The sequence below is a fragment of the Portunus trituberculatus genome, chromosome 30 (assembly GCF_017591435.1).
Source record: "Portunus trituberculatus isolate SZX2019 chromosome 30, ASM1759143v1, whole genome shotgun sequence".
NCBI classification, from domain to species: Eukaryota; Metazoa; Arthropoda; class Malacostraca; order Decapoda; family Portunidae; genus Portunus; species Portunus trituberculatus.
The window spans coordinates 3,577,998-3,596,615 of NC_059284.1; the positions used below are offsets into that span (position 1 = coordinate 3,577,998).

Below are 18,618 nucleotides of genomic sequence, written 5' to 3' on the forward strand. Positions count from 1 at the left end.
AATAAAAACTTGCCCACAAAACAACGAAAGTCACACAAATAAAGAAGAAACTAAAAAAAAAAAAGCAGAAAAATGACGAGGATAAGACAAGTAGATAAGGAATAAGAAGAAAACCAGTGCATTAGGCATCAAAATACAAAACCCTGCCCACAAAACAACGGAAAAGACACACAAATAAAGAAGAAACTAAAAAAGCAGCAAAATAACGAGTGAAACAACAATTAGGAATAAAAATAAGAAAAAAAACTTAACACCGTTGGAAAGTCAGGCCGTGAGACACACTAACAGCAAAACTGAAAGTGTGATGGGACCTTAAGCATCTTTTGAGCCTCGAGATGACCACCCCAGGCGCTCACCAAGACCACAAGACCTGCCTGCACACCCCGGAGTCAGACTATCTTATTGGTGAGGGCGTGGGTGTCATTGGCTTCTTGGTGAGGGAGAATCAAGTACCCATCCTGTCTTTGCCACGTCTACGAGTCTCGGAAAGGGTCCAGTGTGTGTCCTTAGGGAGTGGGTAGCCTCTCTTATCTATCTAGTTTATTTATTTCCTCCTATGTGTTGTATTTTACCTATTTCCGTTGTGTGGGTAAGTGTGGTTCTGTGGGTGGCTTGGTGTGGGTGTGGTATAAGCTGGTGTGGGTGTTTGGTGTGGTTTTGTGGATTTGTGGGTAGTTTTGCACGTTCATAGCTCCAATATCGCTGGTATTTGGTGTTTTGTACAGTTAGGTTTGGTGGCACTGTCCTAATATACACATCCTCCAGCTCACCTCATTTCCCTGTCCCCATCTTTCATTCTAACTGATTTGATGTAACTTTTTTTATTTTATTTATTTTTCGGGGGGTAAATTTGCAGTTTCAACAAATATACTCTATCTTTTATTTCTTTTTCCCTATGTCTAACAAGCTTGGGGACCTCCTGGGAAAGCGGGTTTTAGGGTTGAGGGGGAAACCAAACCTAACCTAACCGAAATTCTGTCCTGAAGTTATTATTAATTTCCGATAGGGTAAAATGGGGTTGGAAATGCTCATAGACCTAACCTAACCTAACCAAAATTCTGTCTTGAAGTTATTATTAATTTCCGATAAGTAAAATGGGGTTAGAAATGCTCATAGACCTAATCCAACTTAACCTAACCTAACCTAAATTCTGTCCTTCCCACTGTTCTCTCATTTCTTTCCTTTGTCCTTATTTTTAACTTCGCTCTTCTTTCTTTTCACTTTGTCCTTTTCTTTTTCATTGTTTTTTTCATTTATTTTATCTTTTTGGTGCATTTATAACTAGACAGGCACCACACACTGACCGCTATTCTTGTGTCCGCCAGGGAATGGAGTGCGCCAGCGGGGAAGCCTGCCGGACCAGGAAGAAATCCCTCATGTGAGTTTTATAATGCTGTGTTGGTCAGGTCAGGTCAGCACTCAAGTGGGCCTTTTTTTTTAATATTTTGTTGCCCTTAGCTGGCTTCCTTCATGCATGAAAAAAAAAGGTGTAGGTTATGAAAATTGACCTTTGTATTGGTGCCTCCCTGATGGAAATTATCTTTTTATTGTACTGTCTATCCATCAAGTTCCTCCGCTGACTTTCTCTCTTCTTCCACATTTCATTGACTGTTTTCTTCTTCTCTTACCTTCTCTTGTATCCTTAGTGTCAAAAAGTATCTAATCGTCCTTTATTTTCTTTTAAATATTGCCTTTGTAAAGTTATTCTATTTTTTTGTATTTCTTCATATCCTGGACACCACAAAAAAAGAGTCAGTGAAGGTGTTGTTGAGATGTGTGATGCTGTGTTGCTCTGTGCTGGTTTGTGTTGGTTTCTGCTGGTCTGTGGGATGCTGTGCCAGTCTGTGTTGATCTGTGTTGGTCTCTGCTGGTCTGTGTGATGCTGTGATAGTCTGTGTTGGTCTGTCTGATGCTGTGTCAGTCTGTGCTGGTCTCTGCTAGTCTGTGTTGGTCTGTGTGATGCTGTGTCAGTCTGTGTTGGTCTGTGTTGGTGCTGTGTCAGTCTGTGTTGCAGTGTCTTAGTTGTAATGCACGGTCCTTTGTTGCAGTACTTCATTCGGCCCTTCAAGGACAAGGGCGGCACACTGTCCTGGCTGGAGAGCTTTGTCCGGGAGGTGCGATGGCTGTGTCGGCAGAGGGAGGCCCAGCAGACCCTGGTGCTGGTGGTGGTGAACCTGGCGGCCACGCTGCTGCTGGTGTCCTGGTGCCACGCCACTCGCAGCATGGGTCAGTGCCCTCTACATCACTTAAGAATTGTCAAAATCATTTAATCCCTTTCAATGCATTTTCATATTCATTCTGCTTACTATTTGGTGATTTTATACAGCTTGAGAAACTCACATGGGGGATTAGAATAGTGAAGGCTGTGGTTATTAATCTTCTGACCTCCATAGACCCTTCCTAATAAAATGGTCGAATTGTATTCAAATCTCAAGGTAAAAATATGTCTTAGTATTGAAAGGGCTATATCATTACTAAGACTGTTTCATCTTGCTGAATTGTCACTGGTTTTTGTTTTTTAATTTACTAATGAAAACTTTTGAATATACAGTGATCTCTGCTTCACAAATGATGTATAAGGAAGGCAGCAAGATTAGTGTGTTGTTGCAGATGTTGTAACAGTAATTCTCTCCCCCACAGCTCTGATGGCGTACACTTACCTGTCGTGGTTCAGCCTGCTCAGGTGAGGAAGAAGGCAGAGTCATTCATCCTGTGATCATTACAACCACCATAACCACCACCACCACCATAACCACTACCATAATCACTACTATAACCACTACCACCATAACCACCACCTCCATAACCATCACCACCACTACCACCCTCACATACTTACATGCTGAGATACACTGAGATATAGTACATTATAAGTGCTCCCATTTTTTTCATTAAGCAGACCTTTTATTTTTTATTTTTTGTTGCCCTTGGCCAGCTTCCTCTCTTGCATTAAAAAAAAAAAAAAGAAAAGAAAAGATGACAAAACACTGGAATCAAAGTAAAAAAAAAAAAAAAAGAAAGACAACACACTGGAAGCAATGAGGAGGCTGCTTACCTATGAAGGGGTAAGAGGTGTGAGGTGTGAGTGTGAGGTGCAAGGTGTGAGGTCTGAGTGTGAGGTGTAAGGGTCAGGTATGAGTGTGAGATGCAAGGTATGAGGTGTAACTGAGGTGTTAGCATGAGGTGTTAGTGTCAGGTGTGTTTCTCTGCAGCCTGATCACATGTCTGGTGTACGTGTGGGCGGAGGGGCAGCAGGCGACCAGTGGCTTCACCTTTGGGTACCAGCGGTGTGAGGTGCTGGTGGTGTTTGCCTCGGTGATGCTGTCACTGCTGGGTGCTGTCATCATCGTCAAGGAGTGCATTGAGCGCTTCATTCAGCCCGAAGCTGTGCAAACGTATGTGAGAACTGAACATGCCAAACTGCCTTAAGATACCCTCAAAACATGCTAAACTGCCTTAAAATACCCTGAAAACATGCCAGACTGTCTTAAAATGCCCTCAAAACATGCCAAAGCTGTCTTAAAATGCCCTTGAAACATGTGTAAATGTGAGCCTTACCTGTGGATAAATGTATTGATTGAGTGGCATGCAATATTCTTCCAGTATTGATAAAGAAGTGAAAAGGAGCATAACTGAAGAACAAGATCCAGTCCTAACAATGCTAAAAATGCTTGTTTTTGTTATTGTTTTCTTTTGTATTTATTCTTTGTCCTTCCAGAGGCATGCTGAGTGTTGGAGGGGTGGTGGGCCTCATCCTGCACCTGGGAATGACCTCACTGTCACGCAACCCACCGCTGGCACAGGTCCTGCGTGCCTCACACTCCTCCCTCCTGCAGGAACATGTTGCTGATATGTGCCACAGGTCAGGAGGGCTTTAGAACGTTATACTGACACCAAGCCACATTTTCTTTTAACCCCTTCGCAGATGTTAAAAAAGCCCGCCTGTATGATATACGGATAGTAGTGCCGCCTGCGCTGGAAACTCATGCAAGCTTGTCATACTTGTCGCCTTTGTGTATTATGCTGCTATTTTTAGTTACTATATCGCCTTCAAGAGGAAAGTGGACGCTTCTCTCTTCGGAGAAAAGAGAGAGAGAGAGAGAGACATTTGCTAATATTTTAGACACAAGCGGACGCATGTAGCTTATCTTCGAGAGGAAGAGGGGAGGAGGGAAGGGAGAGGGAAGAGAGAGAGAGAGAGAGAGATTAGAAAATTTGTTGTTTTTGTATTTGTGTGTGTGTGTGTGTGTGTGTGTGTGTGTGTGTGTGTGTGTGTTCCACGAATGTTACAAGGCGGGACGCATGTAACTTATCTTTCGAGAGGGAGAGGGGTGGGAGGAAGGGAGATGGGAGGGAGGAAAGGGAGATGGAGGAGGAGAGAGAGAGAGAGAGAGAGAGAGATGGGAACAGTCTATGCCATTGGGTAATTTTAGACACAAGGCGGGATGCATGTAGCTTATCTTTAGTGATTGGTGGAGACAAGGATGGTGGGAGGAGCACTAGGATTTCAAGGACAGCATACGGCGTGTGTAGTTGGTATCCAACACACTATACGGGACAACTGAACTGAAGAAAGCTCAGAAAAGAAATATGATGCCTATGTAGGCATCACCGTATATGCTACTGGGGCTTCATGACGCCTACATAGGCGTCACCGTATTGAAGGGGTTAAGGTTTTTGTTTTCTAATTTTGATCATACAAAAGTAGTAGTTCATTGACTCCTTCAGTACTGGGATGCATTTTTACCTTGAGTTTTGGGTGTGAATTAGACCATCTTATTGACATTAGGGTCTATGGAGGTCAGAAGATTAATGGCCAAAATCTTCTCTATTTTAATTCCCACATAAGTTTCTGAAGCTTTATAAAATCACCAAATAGCAAGCAGAAAGAATATGGAAACATGTCATAGTGCTTTTCTATCTTGAGTTTTGGTGTGATTAGACCATTTTATTGACATTAGGAAGGATCTATGGAGGTCAGAAGATTAATGGCCAAAATCTTCTCTATTTTAATCCCCACATAATTTTCTGAAGCTTTATAAAATCACCAAATAGTAAGCAGAGTTAATATAGAAATGCATCATGATACTGAAGGTGTTAAGGTTTCTCTTTTCTAATTTTCTCAGACGACAAATGGTTCAATTAAATTCTTGATTTCTTCAATATATCATGTCATGGTTTTGTATTTATTCTGGTTACTATTTGGTGATTTTATAGAGCTTCAGAAACATAATTTAGGATTAGAATAGAAAAGACTCTGGCCATTAATCTTCTGACCTCCATAGACCCTTCCTAATGCAAATGAAATCATCTAATGATACCCCAAAAATCAAGGTAAAAATGTGTCTCAGTACTGAAGGGGCTAAGGGTGAAATTTCCGATGTAGAATTCTGTTTAGAGTTGCTTGAATCTTGAAAACCCAACACCCACCAGACCCTGTTAAAAGTGGTTGAAATTAGGCATATTAATCTGATACCTCACTAATTATTGAGATCCATTTATATGCTTGATTCTGAGTTCATTCTAAACTTTATAAACCTGACGCCTCATTTATATATGTGATTTTGAGTCCATTCTAGCCAATATTAACCTGACGCCTTATGAATAACTGACCCAACACACCATTGCCTTCCTTGACAGCCTGTGCAGTTACATTCCCTCACTGACAAGAATCCTGCTGCCCCGAGTGGATCCCTTGGTGCTCATATCAATCACTGGGTTCCTCGCAATACTGGCAGACCACCTCATCCTGCAGATATAGTGAGTACAGGCTTGGCACAGTGAGAAGGACTATTTGTACATGCTTATTAAGATGATTTGAAGTTCTGTTGTTTGATTATTAATGAGTGACTAAATATTTATACAAACTCATCTGTACCTCATCCTACAGTTATAGTGAGTACAGGCTTTGGTCAATGAGGAGAATGACTTTATTTGTACATGCTTACTAAGATGATTTGAGGTTCTGTACTTTGATTGATGATAAGAATGACTTTAAATATTTGTAAATTTTCAACCAAACTTCATCCTACAGGTATAGTGAGTAGAGGCTTTGTTCAGTGAGGAGATTGACTATTTGTACATTCTCCTCTTGCTGAGATTATATAATGTTCTCCTATTGTTTAATTGATAATAAAAATGACTAGGTATTTCTATGCACCTAAAAATTAAACTATCCATTTTGATTTACTAGAAAAACATTGCAAATTGGTTGATTTTAAGAATGTGTCGCAGTATTGAAGGAATTAATGTTACTTTGTTCCGTCAGTAACTACCAGCAGGCTGACAATGTGGCCGCGCTAGTCATCGCACTGCTCACCATCGCCACCATGTTCCCGCTGTGCATGTGCTCCGCCACCATACTCCTCCAGGTCAGTACTGAGGCAGCCACTGGCTTTTTTGCAGCTTTCATTATTTCATGATTTTTTCTCCTTGCCCAAACCTTGTTATTATGTCATAGGTAAAGCAAAAGCAGCTTCACTTTTCTCTTACATCTTATTTCCCAGCACCTTGTTGTTATATTGTAGGTGAAGCAAAGACATTATCATTTGCCTTGTATATCTTGTGTCTCTGGCCAAGTACCTGTCGGATTTTATGTAAAAGGTGAAACATTAACAATACTCATCTCTTATTTCACTCCCCGGCCAGACCACACCACTCAGATTTTATTAATATGCCATTTTAGATGAAGCAAAACCCTCACTTACCTCTCATACTTCACTCCCCGGCCAGACCACACCCCAAGCACCTTCACGCAGCTGGACAAGTGCCTGCGGGAAGCTCTCACCCTGGATGGCGTCCTTGAGTTCCGCCATGAGAAGTTTTGGGCGCTGGGAGTGGAGGATCCGTCACACAGGACCTCCGCCAACACACACCCCAGTGGATTCATGCTCACCGGAAGTCTCCATGTTAGGATCCGCCGCGATGCCAACGAGCAGAAGGTGTTGGCACATGTGAGGGAGCGCCTGTCCCCGCTGGTGCCTCTACTCACTGTGCAGGTGTGTTTGGTGATGTCCGGCTGTTGTCTTGTCTTGTCTTATCTTGTTTGTGTGTTTGGTGATGTTCAGCTGTCTTTGTTGCCTTCTTGTCTTGTCTTCATTTTGTCGGGTGATGTCTTGTTGTTGTTTTCTGTCTTCAGTTTTTTTTCTCTCTTTTTTTGTGTGTGTATGTGTTGTCCTGTCCTGTTTTTGTTTCTCTCTCTCTCTCTCTCTCTCTCTCTCTCTCTCTCTCTCTCTCTCTCTCTCTCTCTCTCTCTCTCAAGTGGACACACGCTTTTGGTTTGACAGCTCGGCAAATTAAATATGAGTGTACCAAGAATGTCACCCTGTACTTTATAGAGGCTATGAAGAAACAGCCTTGCATATGGAACGTAAAAAGCAAGGAATATAAAATTAAAAAGCATTAGAAGAGTTTTGGAAATATTCAAACATAATTAATTGTTTATGGCGACACACATGCTTCTGCCATCAGTGTGGAATGGCGACTGATGCTGTGTGACGCGTGGAACAGCTCAGCTCTCAATGTATACAGTCTTGCCTTGTTGCAGCAGTGTCATGGTTCCTACAGTCTGTCTACTCTAAAATGGCTCCTGGGCTCAAAGCATAGTGTAGCTTATTGATGGTGTAATTGATTTCATGTGAATAACACTTGTTTTCTGTTGACCCACACTCATCACAAGGACAGACCACAGTTTTCCTCAAGATCTGACAACCACACATTCCCTGGGACACCATTCACACTCAGACCCAGGAGCCACTATAGTGTGTGTGGCGCTTTGTTTTCTCCATGAGCGAATTTTACATAATTTTGAGCACCATGACTCCAACTGAACCTTTCCCTCCCTCAGGTGTTCAAGGATGACTGGACCCGCAGTGCCACCACCCTACAGCTCCTCAACGACTCAGCCCGCGCCCTGGCCACCTCACCCTCACACTCCCCTCATTATGTCAACGTCACCTACCCACAAGTGTACAGTCCCCTTAAGCCCACTGCCGTCAACCTGCCCCTCACACCCTCCCCCTTCCTGCCTCCACGCCCACAGCCCTACCATGCCCCATCACCCCGGCTGGAAGGCTCAAGAACACCATTTACCGACGCCAACAGAGCATTTATGGAAGACAGATCTGGCTACAGTCACATCAATAATGCTGCACCTCAAAAACCTTCAGAGTCTCACATGCATAGAATCCCTGGTGGGTGGAGCAGGGGAGTGGCCAGGGAGACGACCCCCAAGCCCAAGACATGGACGGTTGGGAGGGAACCATACATTCCCCGAGAAGGCCCCTCACCCAAGCCATCCCCTCACTACGTTAATGTGGACTTCTCTGCCAGGTCGGGAATGGTGCAGACGGTTGGTGGGCCGCCTCTCAGTAACTGCAACAACTCCCATCACGTTCCAAGATAATGTTAAGTGGAGGGTTAGTCATGCCCTGCTAAGACTATTGAGATTAGTTAGTAGAATGAGGGCTGGTCATTGCTCTCTTATTTATTGCCTAAACAAATATACCTGTTCACTCTCCATCACCATCTTGTACTAAATGCTATTGTAGTGTTGTAGGCAGCTGGTAATTGCTTTATGGTAGTGTGTGTCTGCATGTGTGTGTGTGTGTGTGTGTCAGTGAGAGGAAGTGAACTTATATTTTTCTAATAACAAACTTTGGTAAGATAGATTTACACACAGAGAGAGAAAGAGAGAGAGAGAGAGGTGTAAGTCAGAGAGACAGGAAAAAGGGGCGCCATTTATCTTGTCTCTTCGTCACTTTTCATCTAATATTTTTGCATAATCTTAAGTGTGTGAGAGGAGGATGAAAGTTTTGACGGTGCTAGTTTTGTTCTTGAGGTTGTGTCTCAAGTTTGGGGGACAGTGTGCTGTGGCCACTTAGAATGTTGTCATCTAGGAATAAATATGAAGACAGTGTAAGAGAGAGAGAAGCAGTAAGTAGTGTTGTGGTGGAGGTGATCACACAGCACCTCTTCATGGTCTGGTTGTGTGGGGAGGACTAGAGGTAGGTTTTTTCTTTCTTTTTTTTATGTAGGAGGGAAAACTGGCCAATGGAAAAAGAAAAAAAAAGGCCCACTTGATAGCCAGTTCCCTAAAAGATTAAGAAAGTTAGCCAAAAATCTGGGACAAATGTCTTGAAACCTCCCTCTTGAAAGAAATCAGGTTGTAGGAAGATGAAAATACAGAAGCAGGCAGGAAGTTCCACAGTTTACCAGAGAAAGTTATGAATGATTGAGAGTAACTGGTTAACTCTGGTGAGGTGATAAGGAGGACAGCTGTACAAAGGTGGAGTGGCTGGTGTGGATGTATGGAGTGAAAGGTTGAGAATGGAGTGTGGAATGTGGGGTGTGGGATGTGGAGTGCTAGTGTGGAGTGTTAGAGGAGGAACAATTGGAGGTTTCTGTTGTGATTACTTTACTGAGGGAGTTCCAAGTAATGGGTGCTGGATTAGACTAAACTAACTGGTGAGATGGGCCATGTTCATTCACTTAAGTATGATAATCTATTCACTGCTTAACCCCTTCAGTACCATCACACATTTCCATATTTTACTTACTATTTGGTGATTTTATACAGCTTCAGAAACTTAGGTGAGGATTGAAATAGTGAAGACTCTGGCCATTAATCTTCTGGCCCATATAGACCGTTCCTAATGTCAATAAAATGGTCGAATTGTACCGAAAACTCGTGATGAAAAAAAGTGTATCCCAGTACTGAAGGGGTTAAGTACCATATCTCCATAGAACAAGCTACTTTCTCATTAAACTTCTTACATATATTTTTTTTCATGCCATTTTCTTTTATCAGTATGTTTTACAAGAGCTCAGAGACAATTATGTACTTAGCTTCTTATGAGTGTCTTCATCTTACAAATAGAACCACGGAAACACCTTCACAACAGCCCAATACCTTCTTGATTTGTTGAACGTAGTCTAAAGAAGATGCTGAGATGTTTGGATCACACATGTAAATACTGTTTATTCCCTTCAGTACAATGACACATTTCCATATTCACTTTGCTTACTATTTGGTGATTTTATACACCTCAGACACTCATGTGGGGGATTAAAATAGTGAAGGCTGTGGCCATTAACTCTCTGGCCTTCATAGATCCTTCCTAATGTCAATAAAAGGGTTTGATCGTACACAAATCTCAAGGTAAAATGTGTCCCAGTATTGAAAGGGTTAAGGTGAAAATGTCCACATGTCAAAACCCTTCCTCTGTTCCTTCAAGCACACAACAATGCAGTGCTTTCATAACCTCTTCAGTACCATGATGTGTTCCCATATTCATTCTGGTGACTATTTGGTGACTTTATACAGCTTCAGAAACTCATGTGGCGATTAAAATAGTGAAGACTGTAGCCATTAATCTTCTGACCTTCATAGATGCTTTCTAATCTAAATAAAATTGTGCAATCATACGCAAAACTCATGGTAAAAAATGCTTCCACGTACTGAAGAGATTAATGCAGACCGTACTTACACACTTGCACCTCAGAACACCTAAGGAAAGGCAATGATAGTGTTGATATGGCTGGTAATGTGCTGGAGTGTTGTCAGTGTTGTGTCTAGTGATTCCCTGTTACTAGATCTGTTTTTGCTTCACAGTTACACCTCAGAACACCTAAGGGAAGCCAGTGATAGTGTTGGTATGGTTAGTAATGTGCTGGAGTTGTGTTAGGAATGTTGTGTCTAGCTACCAATTCCTTTGTATAAGTTTCTGCTACATTTACACCTCAGAACACATAAGGGAAGGCAGTGATAGTGTTGATTTGGTTAGTAATGTGCTGGAGTTGTGTTGTCAGAGTGTTGTGTCTTGCAATTCCCTCTCATTAGATCAGTTTCTGCTTCACACTTACACCTCAGAACACCTAAGGAAAGCCAGTGATAGTGTTGATATGGTAGTAATGAGCTTGAGTTGTGCTGTCAGGGTGTTGTGAGTATCATTCCCTCGTAGACCAATTTCTGCTACACTTACACCTCAGAACACATAAGGGAAGGCAGCGATAGTGTTGGTTTGGCTAGCAATGTGCTGGAGTGTTGTTAGAGTGTTGTGCATGTAGCTTAATTCCAGATAACCTCCTTTCATTACCATTCTGTTACTTACACTTTACCTCATAACAAATAAGGCCAGGCAGTGATAATCTTGTTGAAAATCTGCTGTGGTGGTGTGGGAGTGTTCTGTGGTGATTGCCTCTCATTACACATTAGACCATTTTGTTTTGTCTGCTACATCCTTTGAATCAGTGCCAGGAAAGAGGTGAGGTGTATGAGTGAAGCTGTGTGTACCTGGGGCTCTTTCTATAGTTTTTTATTTAAAGGGAAAGTTTTCAGCATCTTCTATCAACCCTTCAGTACCATGACATGCTTTCTTGTTTATTCTGCTATTTGGTGATTTTATACAGCTTCAGAAACTTGTGTTGGGATTGAAATAGTGAAGACTTTGGCCATTAATCTTCTGACCTCCATAGACCCTTCCTAATGTAAGTAAAATTGTCCAATCATACCCAAAACTCATGGTAAAAAATGTGTCCCAGTTCTGAAGGAGTTAAATTGACAAGCTGTAGAAGTGATGTGATGATATGACAGGTTATGAAGTCACCTACAATGTCTATAATCTCATCTCATTAACTGTACTATTTATTAACGAAGTCGCTATTCCATGTGTTACTTGCATTTCTCAGCATTTGATTATTGTATGTTTAACCCCTTCAGTACCATGATCCATTTTCATATTCATTCTACCTACTATTTGGTGATTCTATACAGCTTCAGAAACTCATGTGGGGGATTAAGATAGTGAAGACTGGCCATTAATCTTCTGACCCCCATAAATCCTTAATGTCAATAATATCGTCTAATCATACCCAAAACTCATCTTTAAAGTGCATCCCGGTACTGAAGAGATTAAATTGTTAGAGTCTGAAGCAACTAATGTCTCCCTTTGTCACTGTGTCATCCCACCACCTCACCACCTCACTACCTCTCATATGTAGCCTTACCAGCCACACCACCAGTCACCACCCTGCAACAGCACCTCCTACCTGTGCAATATAGTTGTTATTTCACCTTTTTTGTAGCTACTTTTCACTGCTTTCTACCAATTCTACCTTCATCTATTTATTTTGCAGCTAACAGCTTTGTATGCATCCCACTTGTCTTTCTCAACTAAGCTATCATTTTGCCATTCCTGTGGGCTCATCTGCATGTTCCTGTGTCTGCCTTCCCTCTGAAACACTGCTCTTCCCTCTCTTAACACAGTGCCATGTACCTGCGTGAACATTCTCCTCCTCTCCCCTGCTGCTCCTCCTCCCATCTCACTAAGCTCCCAGCATCTCATGACATTGAGTGAAGCAGTCAGCCCTGTACAGTGTGTGTTTCTTTGTGTAAAATGCTTCTTTTGTTAAGTGTATGATCATATTTCATAAGACGTGAGGTTGAGAATAAGGTATGTGTGCTTATGTTAGTAAATTAAGTTTTAAAAGTATATTAGAGTAAGATTTTGGAAGTGTAATGATGTGTTGTACAGACTGTGTGTTCTGTACACTCTGTCGTAAGGCTGTAATAATTATTTTTGTATGTTGTCGTCTAGAAGAGAGAAGTATATACATAATTACCAAAGTTAAGAGCCTGACTTGCATACATAACCTCAGTAAGTGCAGTGGACCCAGGCTGGCAGCTGACCTCTGCCTCCAGGTTATGTGTGCAATGAGAGGAGAAACATGTCAGATTTTTATGTGGAGATTTATAGAATCTGTGCCTAGGTAATATATTTGTATCCTCGGACAGAAGAATACATTGACAACTAATACTGTCTGTTTGAGTTTATCCTCAAAGCAAAAAGAGCAAGTGATAAGATAAGGAAAGTATACCAGAGGAGTGTTCTCAATTTTTAATCACTTTCTCTGGTACACTCCTGGACTCTCTGCCTGCTTCTGTATTTCTTTTAGACTTATATTGAAGTAAGCCAGTCATTCATATATATAAGCTTCAAAATCAGCTGCTCTCTCTCTCTCTCTACTAGTAATAACCCCAGCACCAACACATTCTTGCCACCATCCACCCATCCATCAGATTGTTAATATTTGCATGTTTGTGTGAAGATAAATAGATAAATAGATAAAAAGCAGGTAATTTGAAAGGTTGATAGATAAATAAATGGACAGATAGATAAACAGATAGATAAATAAATTCATAGATAAGATAGATATGCATGAAAAAAAAATGTATGTATTCCTTTACTTATTATCAATTCACCCTGGTATATTGTCAAAAATACTGAATTACATCATGAATAGAGGCGATAGAAATAGAAAAATAAAGAAATATCATAGTCTGTCTTTCATAATATGTACGACTTTTGTTCTTTTTACCGCGGCAGTTGCAAACAATCGCTGTAAAACTAGAAACAACTTTATTTTACATATATTTGAGGTGTTTTAAGCGTGTTTGGCAATGTTGTATTTTGTGTGTTTTCAGTGTTTTAGGTACATTTCACGTATCTTTAGTGTGGTGTAGAAGTGTGTTTGACAATTTGGGTGTGTTTGGGGGCATTTTGAAAGGTTGTATTGTGTTCTGACTGTGCATTGGATTGGTTTTGAGTGTTTTAAGTCTTTTGAGTATGTTTGGAGGTGGTTTTGGGTGTGTGTGTGTGTGTTTTCTGGTTTGAGATTGATGTTGGTGTATATGTGTGTTTGTAGTGAGTTTTAAGTGTGTTTGTTGGTATTTTGAGGTGTTGTATGGTATTTTGATTGTGTTTGGGGTTATTTTTTATTGTTTGAAGTGTTTTGGTGTGTAGGAGCGGTGATCTGGATGCGTGGTAGATTTTCTGAGCACATTATTATTATGAAAGGTTTTAGTGTGTATAAACGCGTACATACATACAAATATACATGCATTGATATTTCCCTTTAGAAAAAATCCTTGACAGTGCTGGATTTCCTTAGATTTGTCTAGATTTTTACATTTCCTTAACTTCTTCAGTACCATGACGCGTTTTCATAGTCATTCTGGTAACTATTTGGTGATTTTATCAGAAACTCACGTATGAGGGGATTAAAATAGGGAAGATTGACTCTATACCTAGCCGTTAATTTTTTTTTTTTTTTTTACCTCCATAAACCCTTTCTAATGTCATTAAAATGGTCTAATTGTACATATATCTCAAGGTAAAAATGTGCCCCAGTATTGAAGAGGTTAATATTTCCTTGGAAGTGGGAACAGCATTTATCGGCGTGAGAGCACCGTGAGAGGCGGCAAGTCCCATCATATAAAACTGTGCCATACTGATTTGCGGCCTTACTTTTATGTTTTTGAAAGGCGGTTTTCTTTATTATTAATGCAACTTTCATTTTTGTTCACTTTGCAGGATAAAAGTAGAAAAGAACCAAGATGAAAGTTGTTTCTCCCAACTTTGACCAACGTGTCCGAATTCTCGACCTGAAGTGACTTGAGAAAAGCTATGAAATGACGAGGAAAAACAGTTATGAATAAACACACATGAAGAAGAATAAAACAGTAATCATGAATAAATATAGAGAAACCTTGAAAATTGGAGACAACGACCAAAAAACAGACTAAATACCGGAGAGGAAAGAGACTCACAGAGAAAACTGAATAAACGAACATTAAATTAAAAGAAACAAGACGAAAAAAATAAATAACACCAATAAAAAAATAAAATAGTGAAGATGACATAGAATAAACTTAAGATAAATAAATAAGAAAAAAGAGGAAGGGAAAGCAGTTGCAGGGATTGAAACGCGGGAAGTCCACGTCCAGCTGTGTCTTGGTGATGGCGGGCCGCGACCTGCCTCTATTTTAAGTGAGTTTACACCTGTCCCACGCCACCCATTCATTCCCCCTCCACCGCGCCAGCACCCCCATTCACCCCTGGCTCCCTGAGTGTAGCAAATAGGCTGAAAATACCCGTAATAAAAGAGAAAATAGCGAGATTCCAGGAGGTTTAATGTTGTTAGTAGCAGACGAAGTTGGGAAGATGTCAGCTGTTTAAGGGACGTGGCTTTCTCCTCACGATTTAGCGGTGGAGGGGCGAGGGTAGGCTCCAGGAAGGCGTGTGTGAGTGGTAGCAGTCGTGTGAAGGATCCTGTGTTGTGGCAATATGGAAAAGACAGTGGGGCATTTTTCTATTTGCCCTTTTACCATCTTGTTTTGTTTCCCTCTTTTTTTGTGTGTTTTTCCTCGTATTTGTGCTGTCTGTGTGAGTGGTAGCAGTCGCGTAAGGAAAGCCCTGTGTTGTGGGACTGTCTGCGGTGGTGTGAAGTGAGGTCAGGTTAGATTAAGTTAAGTTTTTGGTTAAGTAAGGTTAGGCTGATGTTGAAGTTAGGTTAGGTTGTATTTGGTGTTGGTTAAGTTATGTTGGGTTAGAATAAAAGTGCTTAGGTTAAGTGAAGTTATATTGAATGTTAGGTTATGTTAAATTGAAGTTAGGTTTAATTAGGTTAGGATTGTTTTGGTTGTTTGTAGTAATCAGCTTTAAGTTCAGAGCCAATTGATTAAGGTTATGATTTAATTCTTTTTAGTGCAGGTTTTCATATTTAAAGTGATGTTCCTGTTACAATTTTAACTGCCTAGTCTGTCACTTTGTCTTGTATTGAGGTTGTATTAATCTGCTATAAATTCAGAGACAGTAATTAAAGTTATGATTTAATTCTTTTTATTACAAGTTTTCATATTTAAAGTGATGGTTCTATTACAATTTTAACTGCCTAGTCTGTCACTTTGTCTCGTATTGAAGTTGTATTAATCTGCTATAAATTCTGAGATCAGTAATTAAAGTTATGATTTAATTCTTTTTATTACAAGTTTTTGTATGTAAATCAATGATCCTGTTACAATTTTAACTGTCTAGTCTGTCATTCTTTTTGTCATTGAAGTTGCATTAATCAACTACAAATTCTGAGACAAACCTCATGATTAAAGCTAGTCACTGTCTTGTTTTGTAAGAGAGAGAGAGAAACCAACCTTTAACCCCTTCAGTACCATGACACATTTCCATATTCATTCTGCTTTCTATTTGGTGATTTTAAACAGCTTCAGAAACTTATGTTGGGGATTGAAATAGTGAAGACTGTGGCCATTAATTTTCTGACCTCCATAAGTTACTAATGTCAATAATATGTCTAATCATACACAAATCTCAAGGTAGAAAATATGCCCCAGTATTGAAGGGTTAAGATCTCCATGGTTTTATACAGCTGTAGAAACTTATAGAGGGGATTAGAATAATGAAGACTGTAGCCATTAATTTTCTGACCTCCATAGACCTTTACTATTGTCAACAAAATGGTCTAATCATAAACAAATCTCAAGGTAAAAATATGTCCCACTACTGAAGGGGTTAATATATGGCAAGTTACAAAACACACTAACAAAATTATATGCTGGTTCACTTTCACTCTCTTGTCTAAACCTTTTGTCACACTGGTGATGATAATGGGGGAAGGAAGTGCTGTCCCCAAATCTGAGCACTGTGCATGGTAGCCTCAAGTGCTGTTACTCCTTATCAGATACTGGGATACTTTCAGAGGTTTTATCGGTATTGGTGGAGCCTCAATTGTTTATTTGGTGTACTGATAGAGTGGTTTTTCTAGGCAGTATTCAAAGCAAGTCTCTCTCACTAATACAAGATAACTCCTAATGCTAAAGTGTATTTGTCACCCTTAACTCCTTCAGTACCAAGACACATTTTTACGTTGATTTTTCGGTAGGGTTAGACGATTATGTTTAGGAAGGGTCTATTGAGGTCAGAAGATTAATTTTAGGCCAGAGTTTTCACTATTCTTATCTCAACATGTGTTTCTGATGCTGTATAAGATCACCAAATAGTCGCCAGAATGAATATGAAAGCATGTCTTGTTACTGAAGGGGCTAAAAGAAGATTAGACAAATTTATGGATAAGATGATAGATGGAATTAACCCCTTCAGTACTGGGACACATTTTTACCTTGAGATTTGTGTATGATAAGACCGTTTTATTGACATTAGGTAGGGTATGGAGGTCAGAAGATTAATGGCCATAGTCTCCACTATTTTAACCCGTTTCAGTACTGGGATACATTTTTACCTGGAGATTTGAGTACGATAAGACCATTTTTATTGACATTAAGAAGGGTCTATTGAAGAGTAATGACCAGTCTTCACTATTTAGCCCCTTCAGTACTGGGACACATTTTTACTTTGAGATTTGTGTACGATCAGACTATTTTATTGACATTAGGAAGAGTCTATGGAGGTCAAAAGATTAATATCCACAATCTTCACTATTTTAATCCCCATATGAGTTTCTGGAGCTGTATCAAATCACCAAATAGTCACCAGCATGAATATGGAAACGTGTCATGGTACTGAAGGGGTTAAGTAACTTAGCTCATAAAGAGACTGCCATAAGTAGACCTTTTTTTTTTTTTTTTTTTTTTAAACATAATTTATACAGAAGAACATGTACCCAAAGGCGCACTGTCGTGTGCTACCTATTCTAAGGGTACTACAATCTATTTCTCTACAATATTTACAAGACTTAAAATAGATAATATACAAGATGGAGCACTGTTCTTTCACTTCACTAGCACTATTCACGCACTGCACTACACTGAGTGTCACGTCACAAAGAGTGTCAGAGGAGTTGGCAGTGTCTGTCTCCACTTATGTGCCATCAGTTTGACACTGTGTGTGTTCATCTCCTGGACGTGAGGCACCGCGGCCGTGAACAAGTTCCACATCCTGGAGACGCGTCCTGCGAAGGTGCGTTGATGCTGACACCCGTGGGATCGCGGCACCTCTACGGCGTCACCACCATTGAGCACCGTTCTCGTGCTCCGTGCGGTGACTCTCAGAGGATGACGCAGCCCTGCCAGATGTGGCACTCTTTGCACCTGTGCCTTATGGAACACTACCTGGCAGTCTCTTAGCTTCCCCATTCTCTTACTACATAGACTAAGGTCATGAATTCATTTCTACTGCCCTGTTGTGACGTGACCTTATCTTCCTTCATAATTTTTTTTTTTTTTTTTTTTTTATATATTTATTTATTTTATTTATTTATTTATTTTATTTATTTTTATTTATTTTATTTTTTTATTTTACTACACAAACTCTAAGGTTATGAAGTCACTATTATACTGCCTCGTTGTGACCTGACCTTAGCGTTCCTTTGTTTTCTTGCACCACTACACAGACTAAGGTTATAAAGTTACTGTCATACTGCCTCGTTGTGACCTGACCTGTGTTGTATCTATGCAGGTCGTCCAGATGCAGCGGAGACGAGGTCATTTGCCGGTTGGCCACAAGGTCGGAGGTGGCCCGTTGCCCCTCTCGCAACGGAACTATGGCCAGATGAACAGCAGACCCATGCAGGTATTTGTAGCTTTAGTTTGGACGGAGTTTTTTTTTTATCAATGGTTCATAAATCAGAATTAAAAGATTTTATTTTGTTCCATTAAGTTCATTATCTAATACTTTATTAATAATTTTTAACCCCATCAGTACTGGGACACATTTTTACCTTGAGATTTGTGTACGATTAGACCATTTTATTGACATTAGGAAGGGTCTATGGAGGTCAGAAGATTAATGGCGCAGTCCTCACCATTTT

At 40.4% G+C, this 18,618-nt stretch overlaps 2 protein-coding genes across 2 annotated transcripts in view; both read left to right on the forward strand.

Moving 5' to 3' along the window:
* The first annotated feature begins 196 nt into the window (after window positions 1-196).
* Window positions 197-12,815, forward strand: LOC123510743 (zinc transporter 6-like). The gene is made up of 10 exons (XM_045266094.1): window positions 197-405; window positions 1,326-1,378; window positions 2,049-2,226; window positions 2,641-2,683; window positions 3,213-3,395; window positions 3,719-3,862; window positions 5,641-5,760; window positions 6,269-6,375; window positions 6,733-6,998; window positions 7,847-12,815. The coding sequence occupies exons 1-10, from the start codon at window positions 336-338 to the stop codon at window positions 8,402-8,404; spliced, it is 1,722 nt and encodes a 573-aa protein (XP_045122029.1). The 5' UTR covers window positions 197-335; the 3' UTR covers window positions 8,405-12,815.
* A 1,922-nt stretch (window positions 12,816-14,737) lies between these two features.
* Window positions 14,738-18,618, forward strand: part of LOC123510728 — a 43,133-nt gene continuing 39,252 nt past the window's right edge. The window contains exons 1-2 of the mRNA XM_045266064.1: window positions 14,738-14,828; window positions 18,267-18,380. Of these exons, the coding sequence (XP_045121999.1) occupies window positions 18,276-18,380 (105 nt within the window). The 5' untranslated portion in view covers window positions 14,738-14,828; window positions 18,267-18,275. The remainder of the gene's footprint in view (window positions 14,829-18,266; window positions 18,381-18,618) is intronic.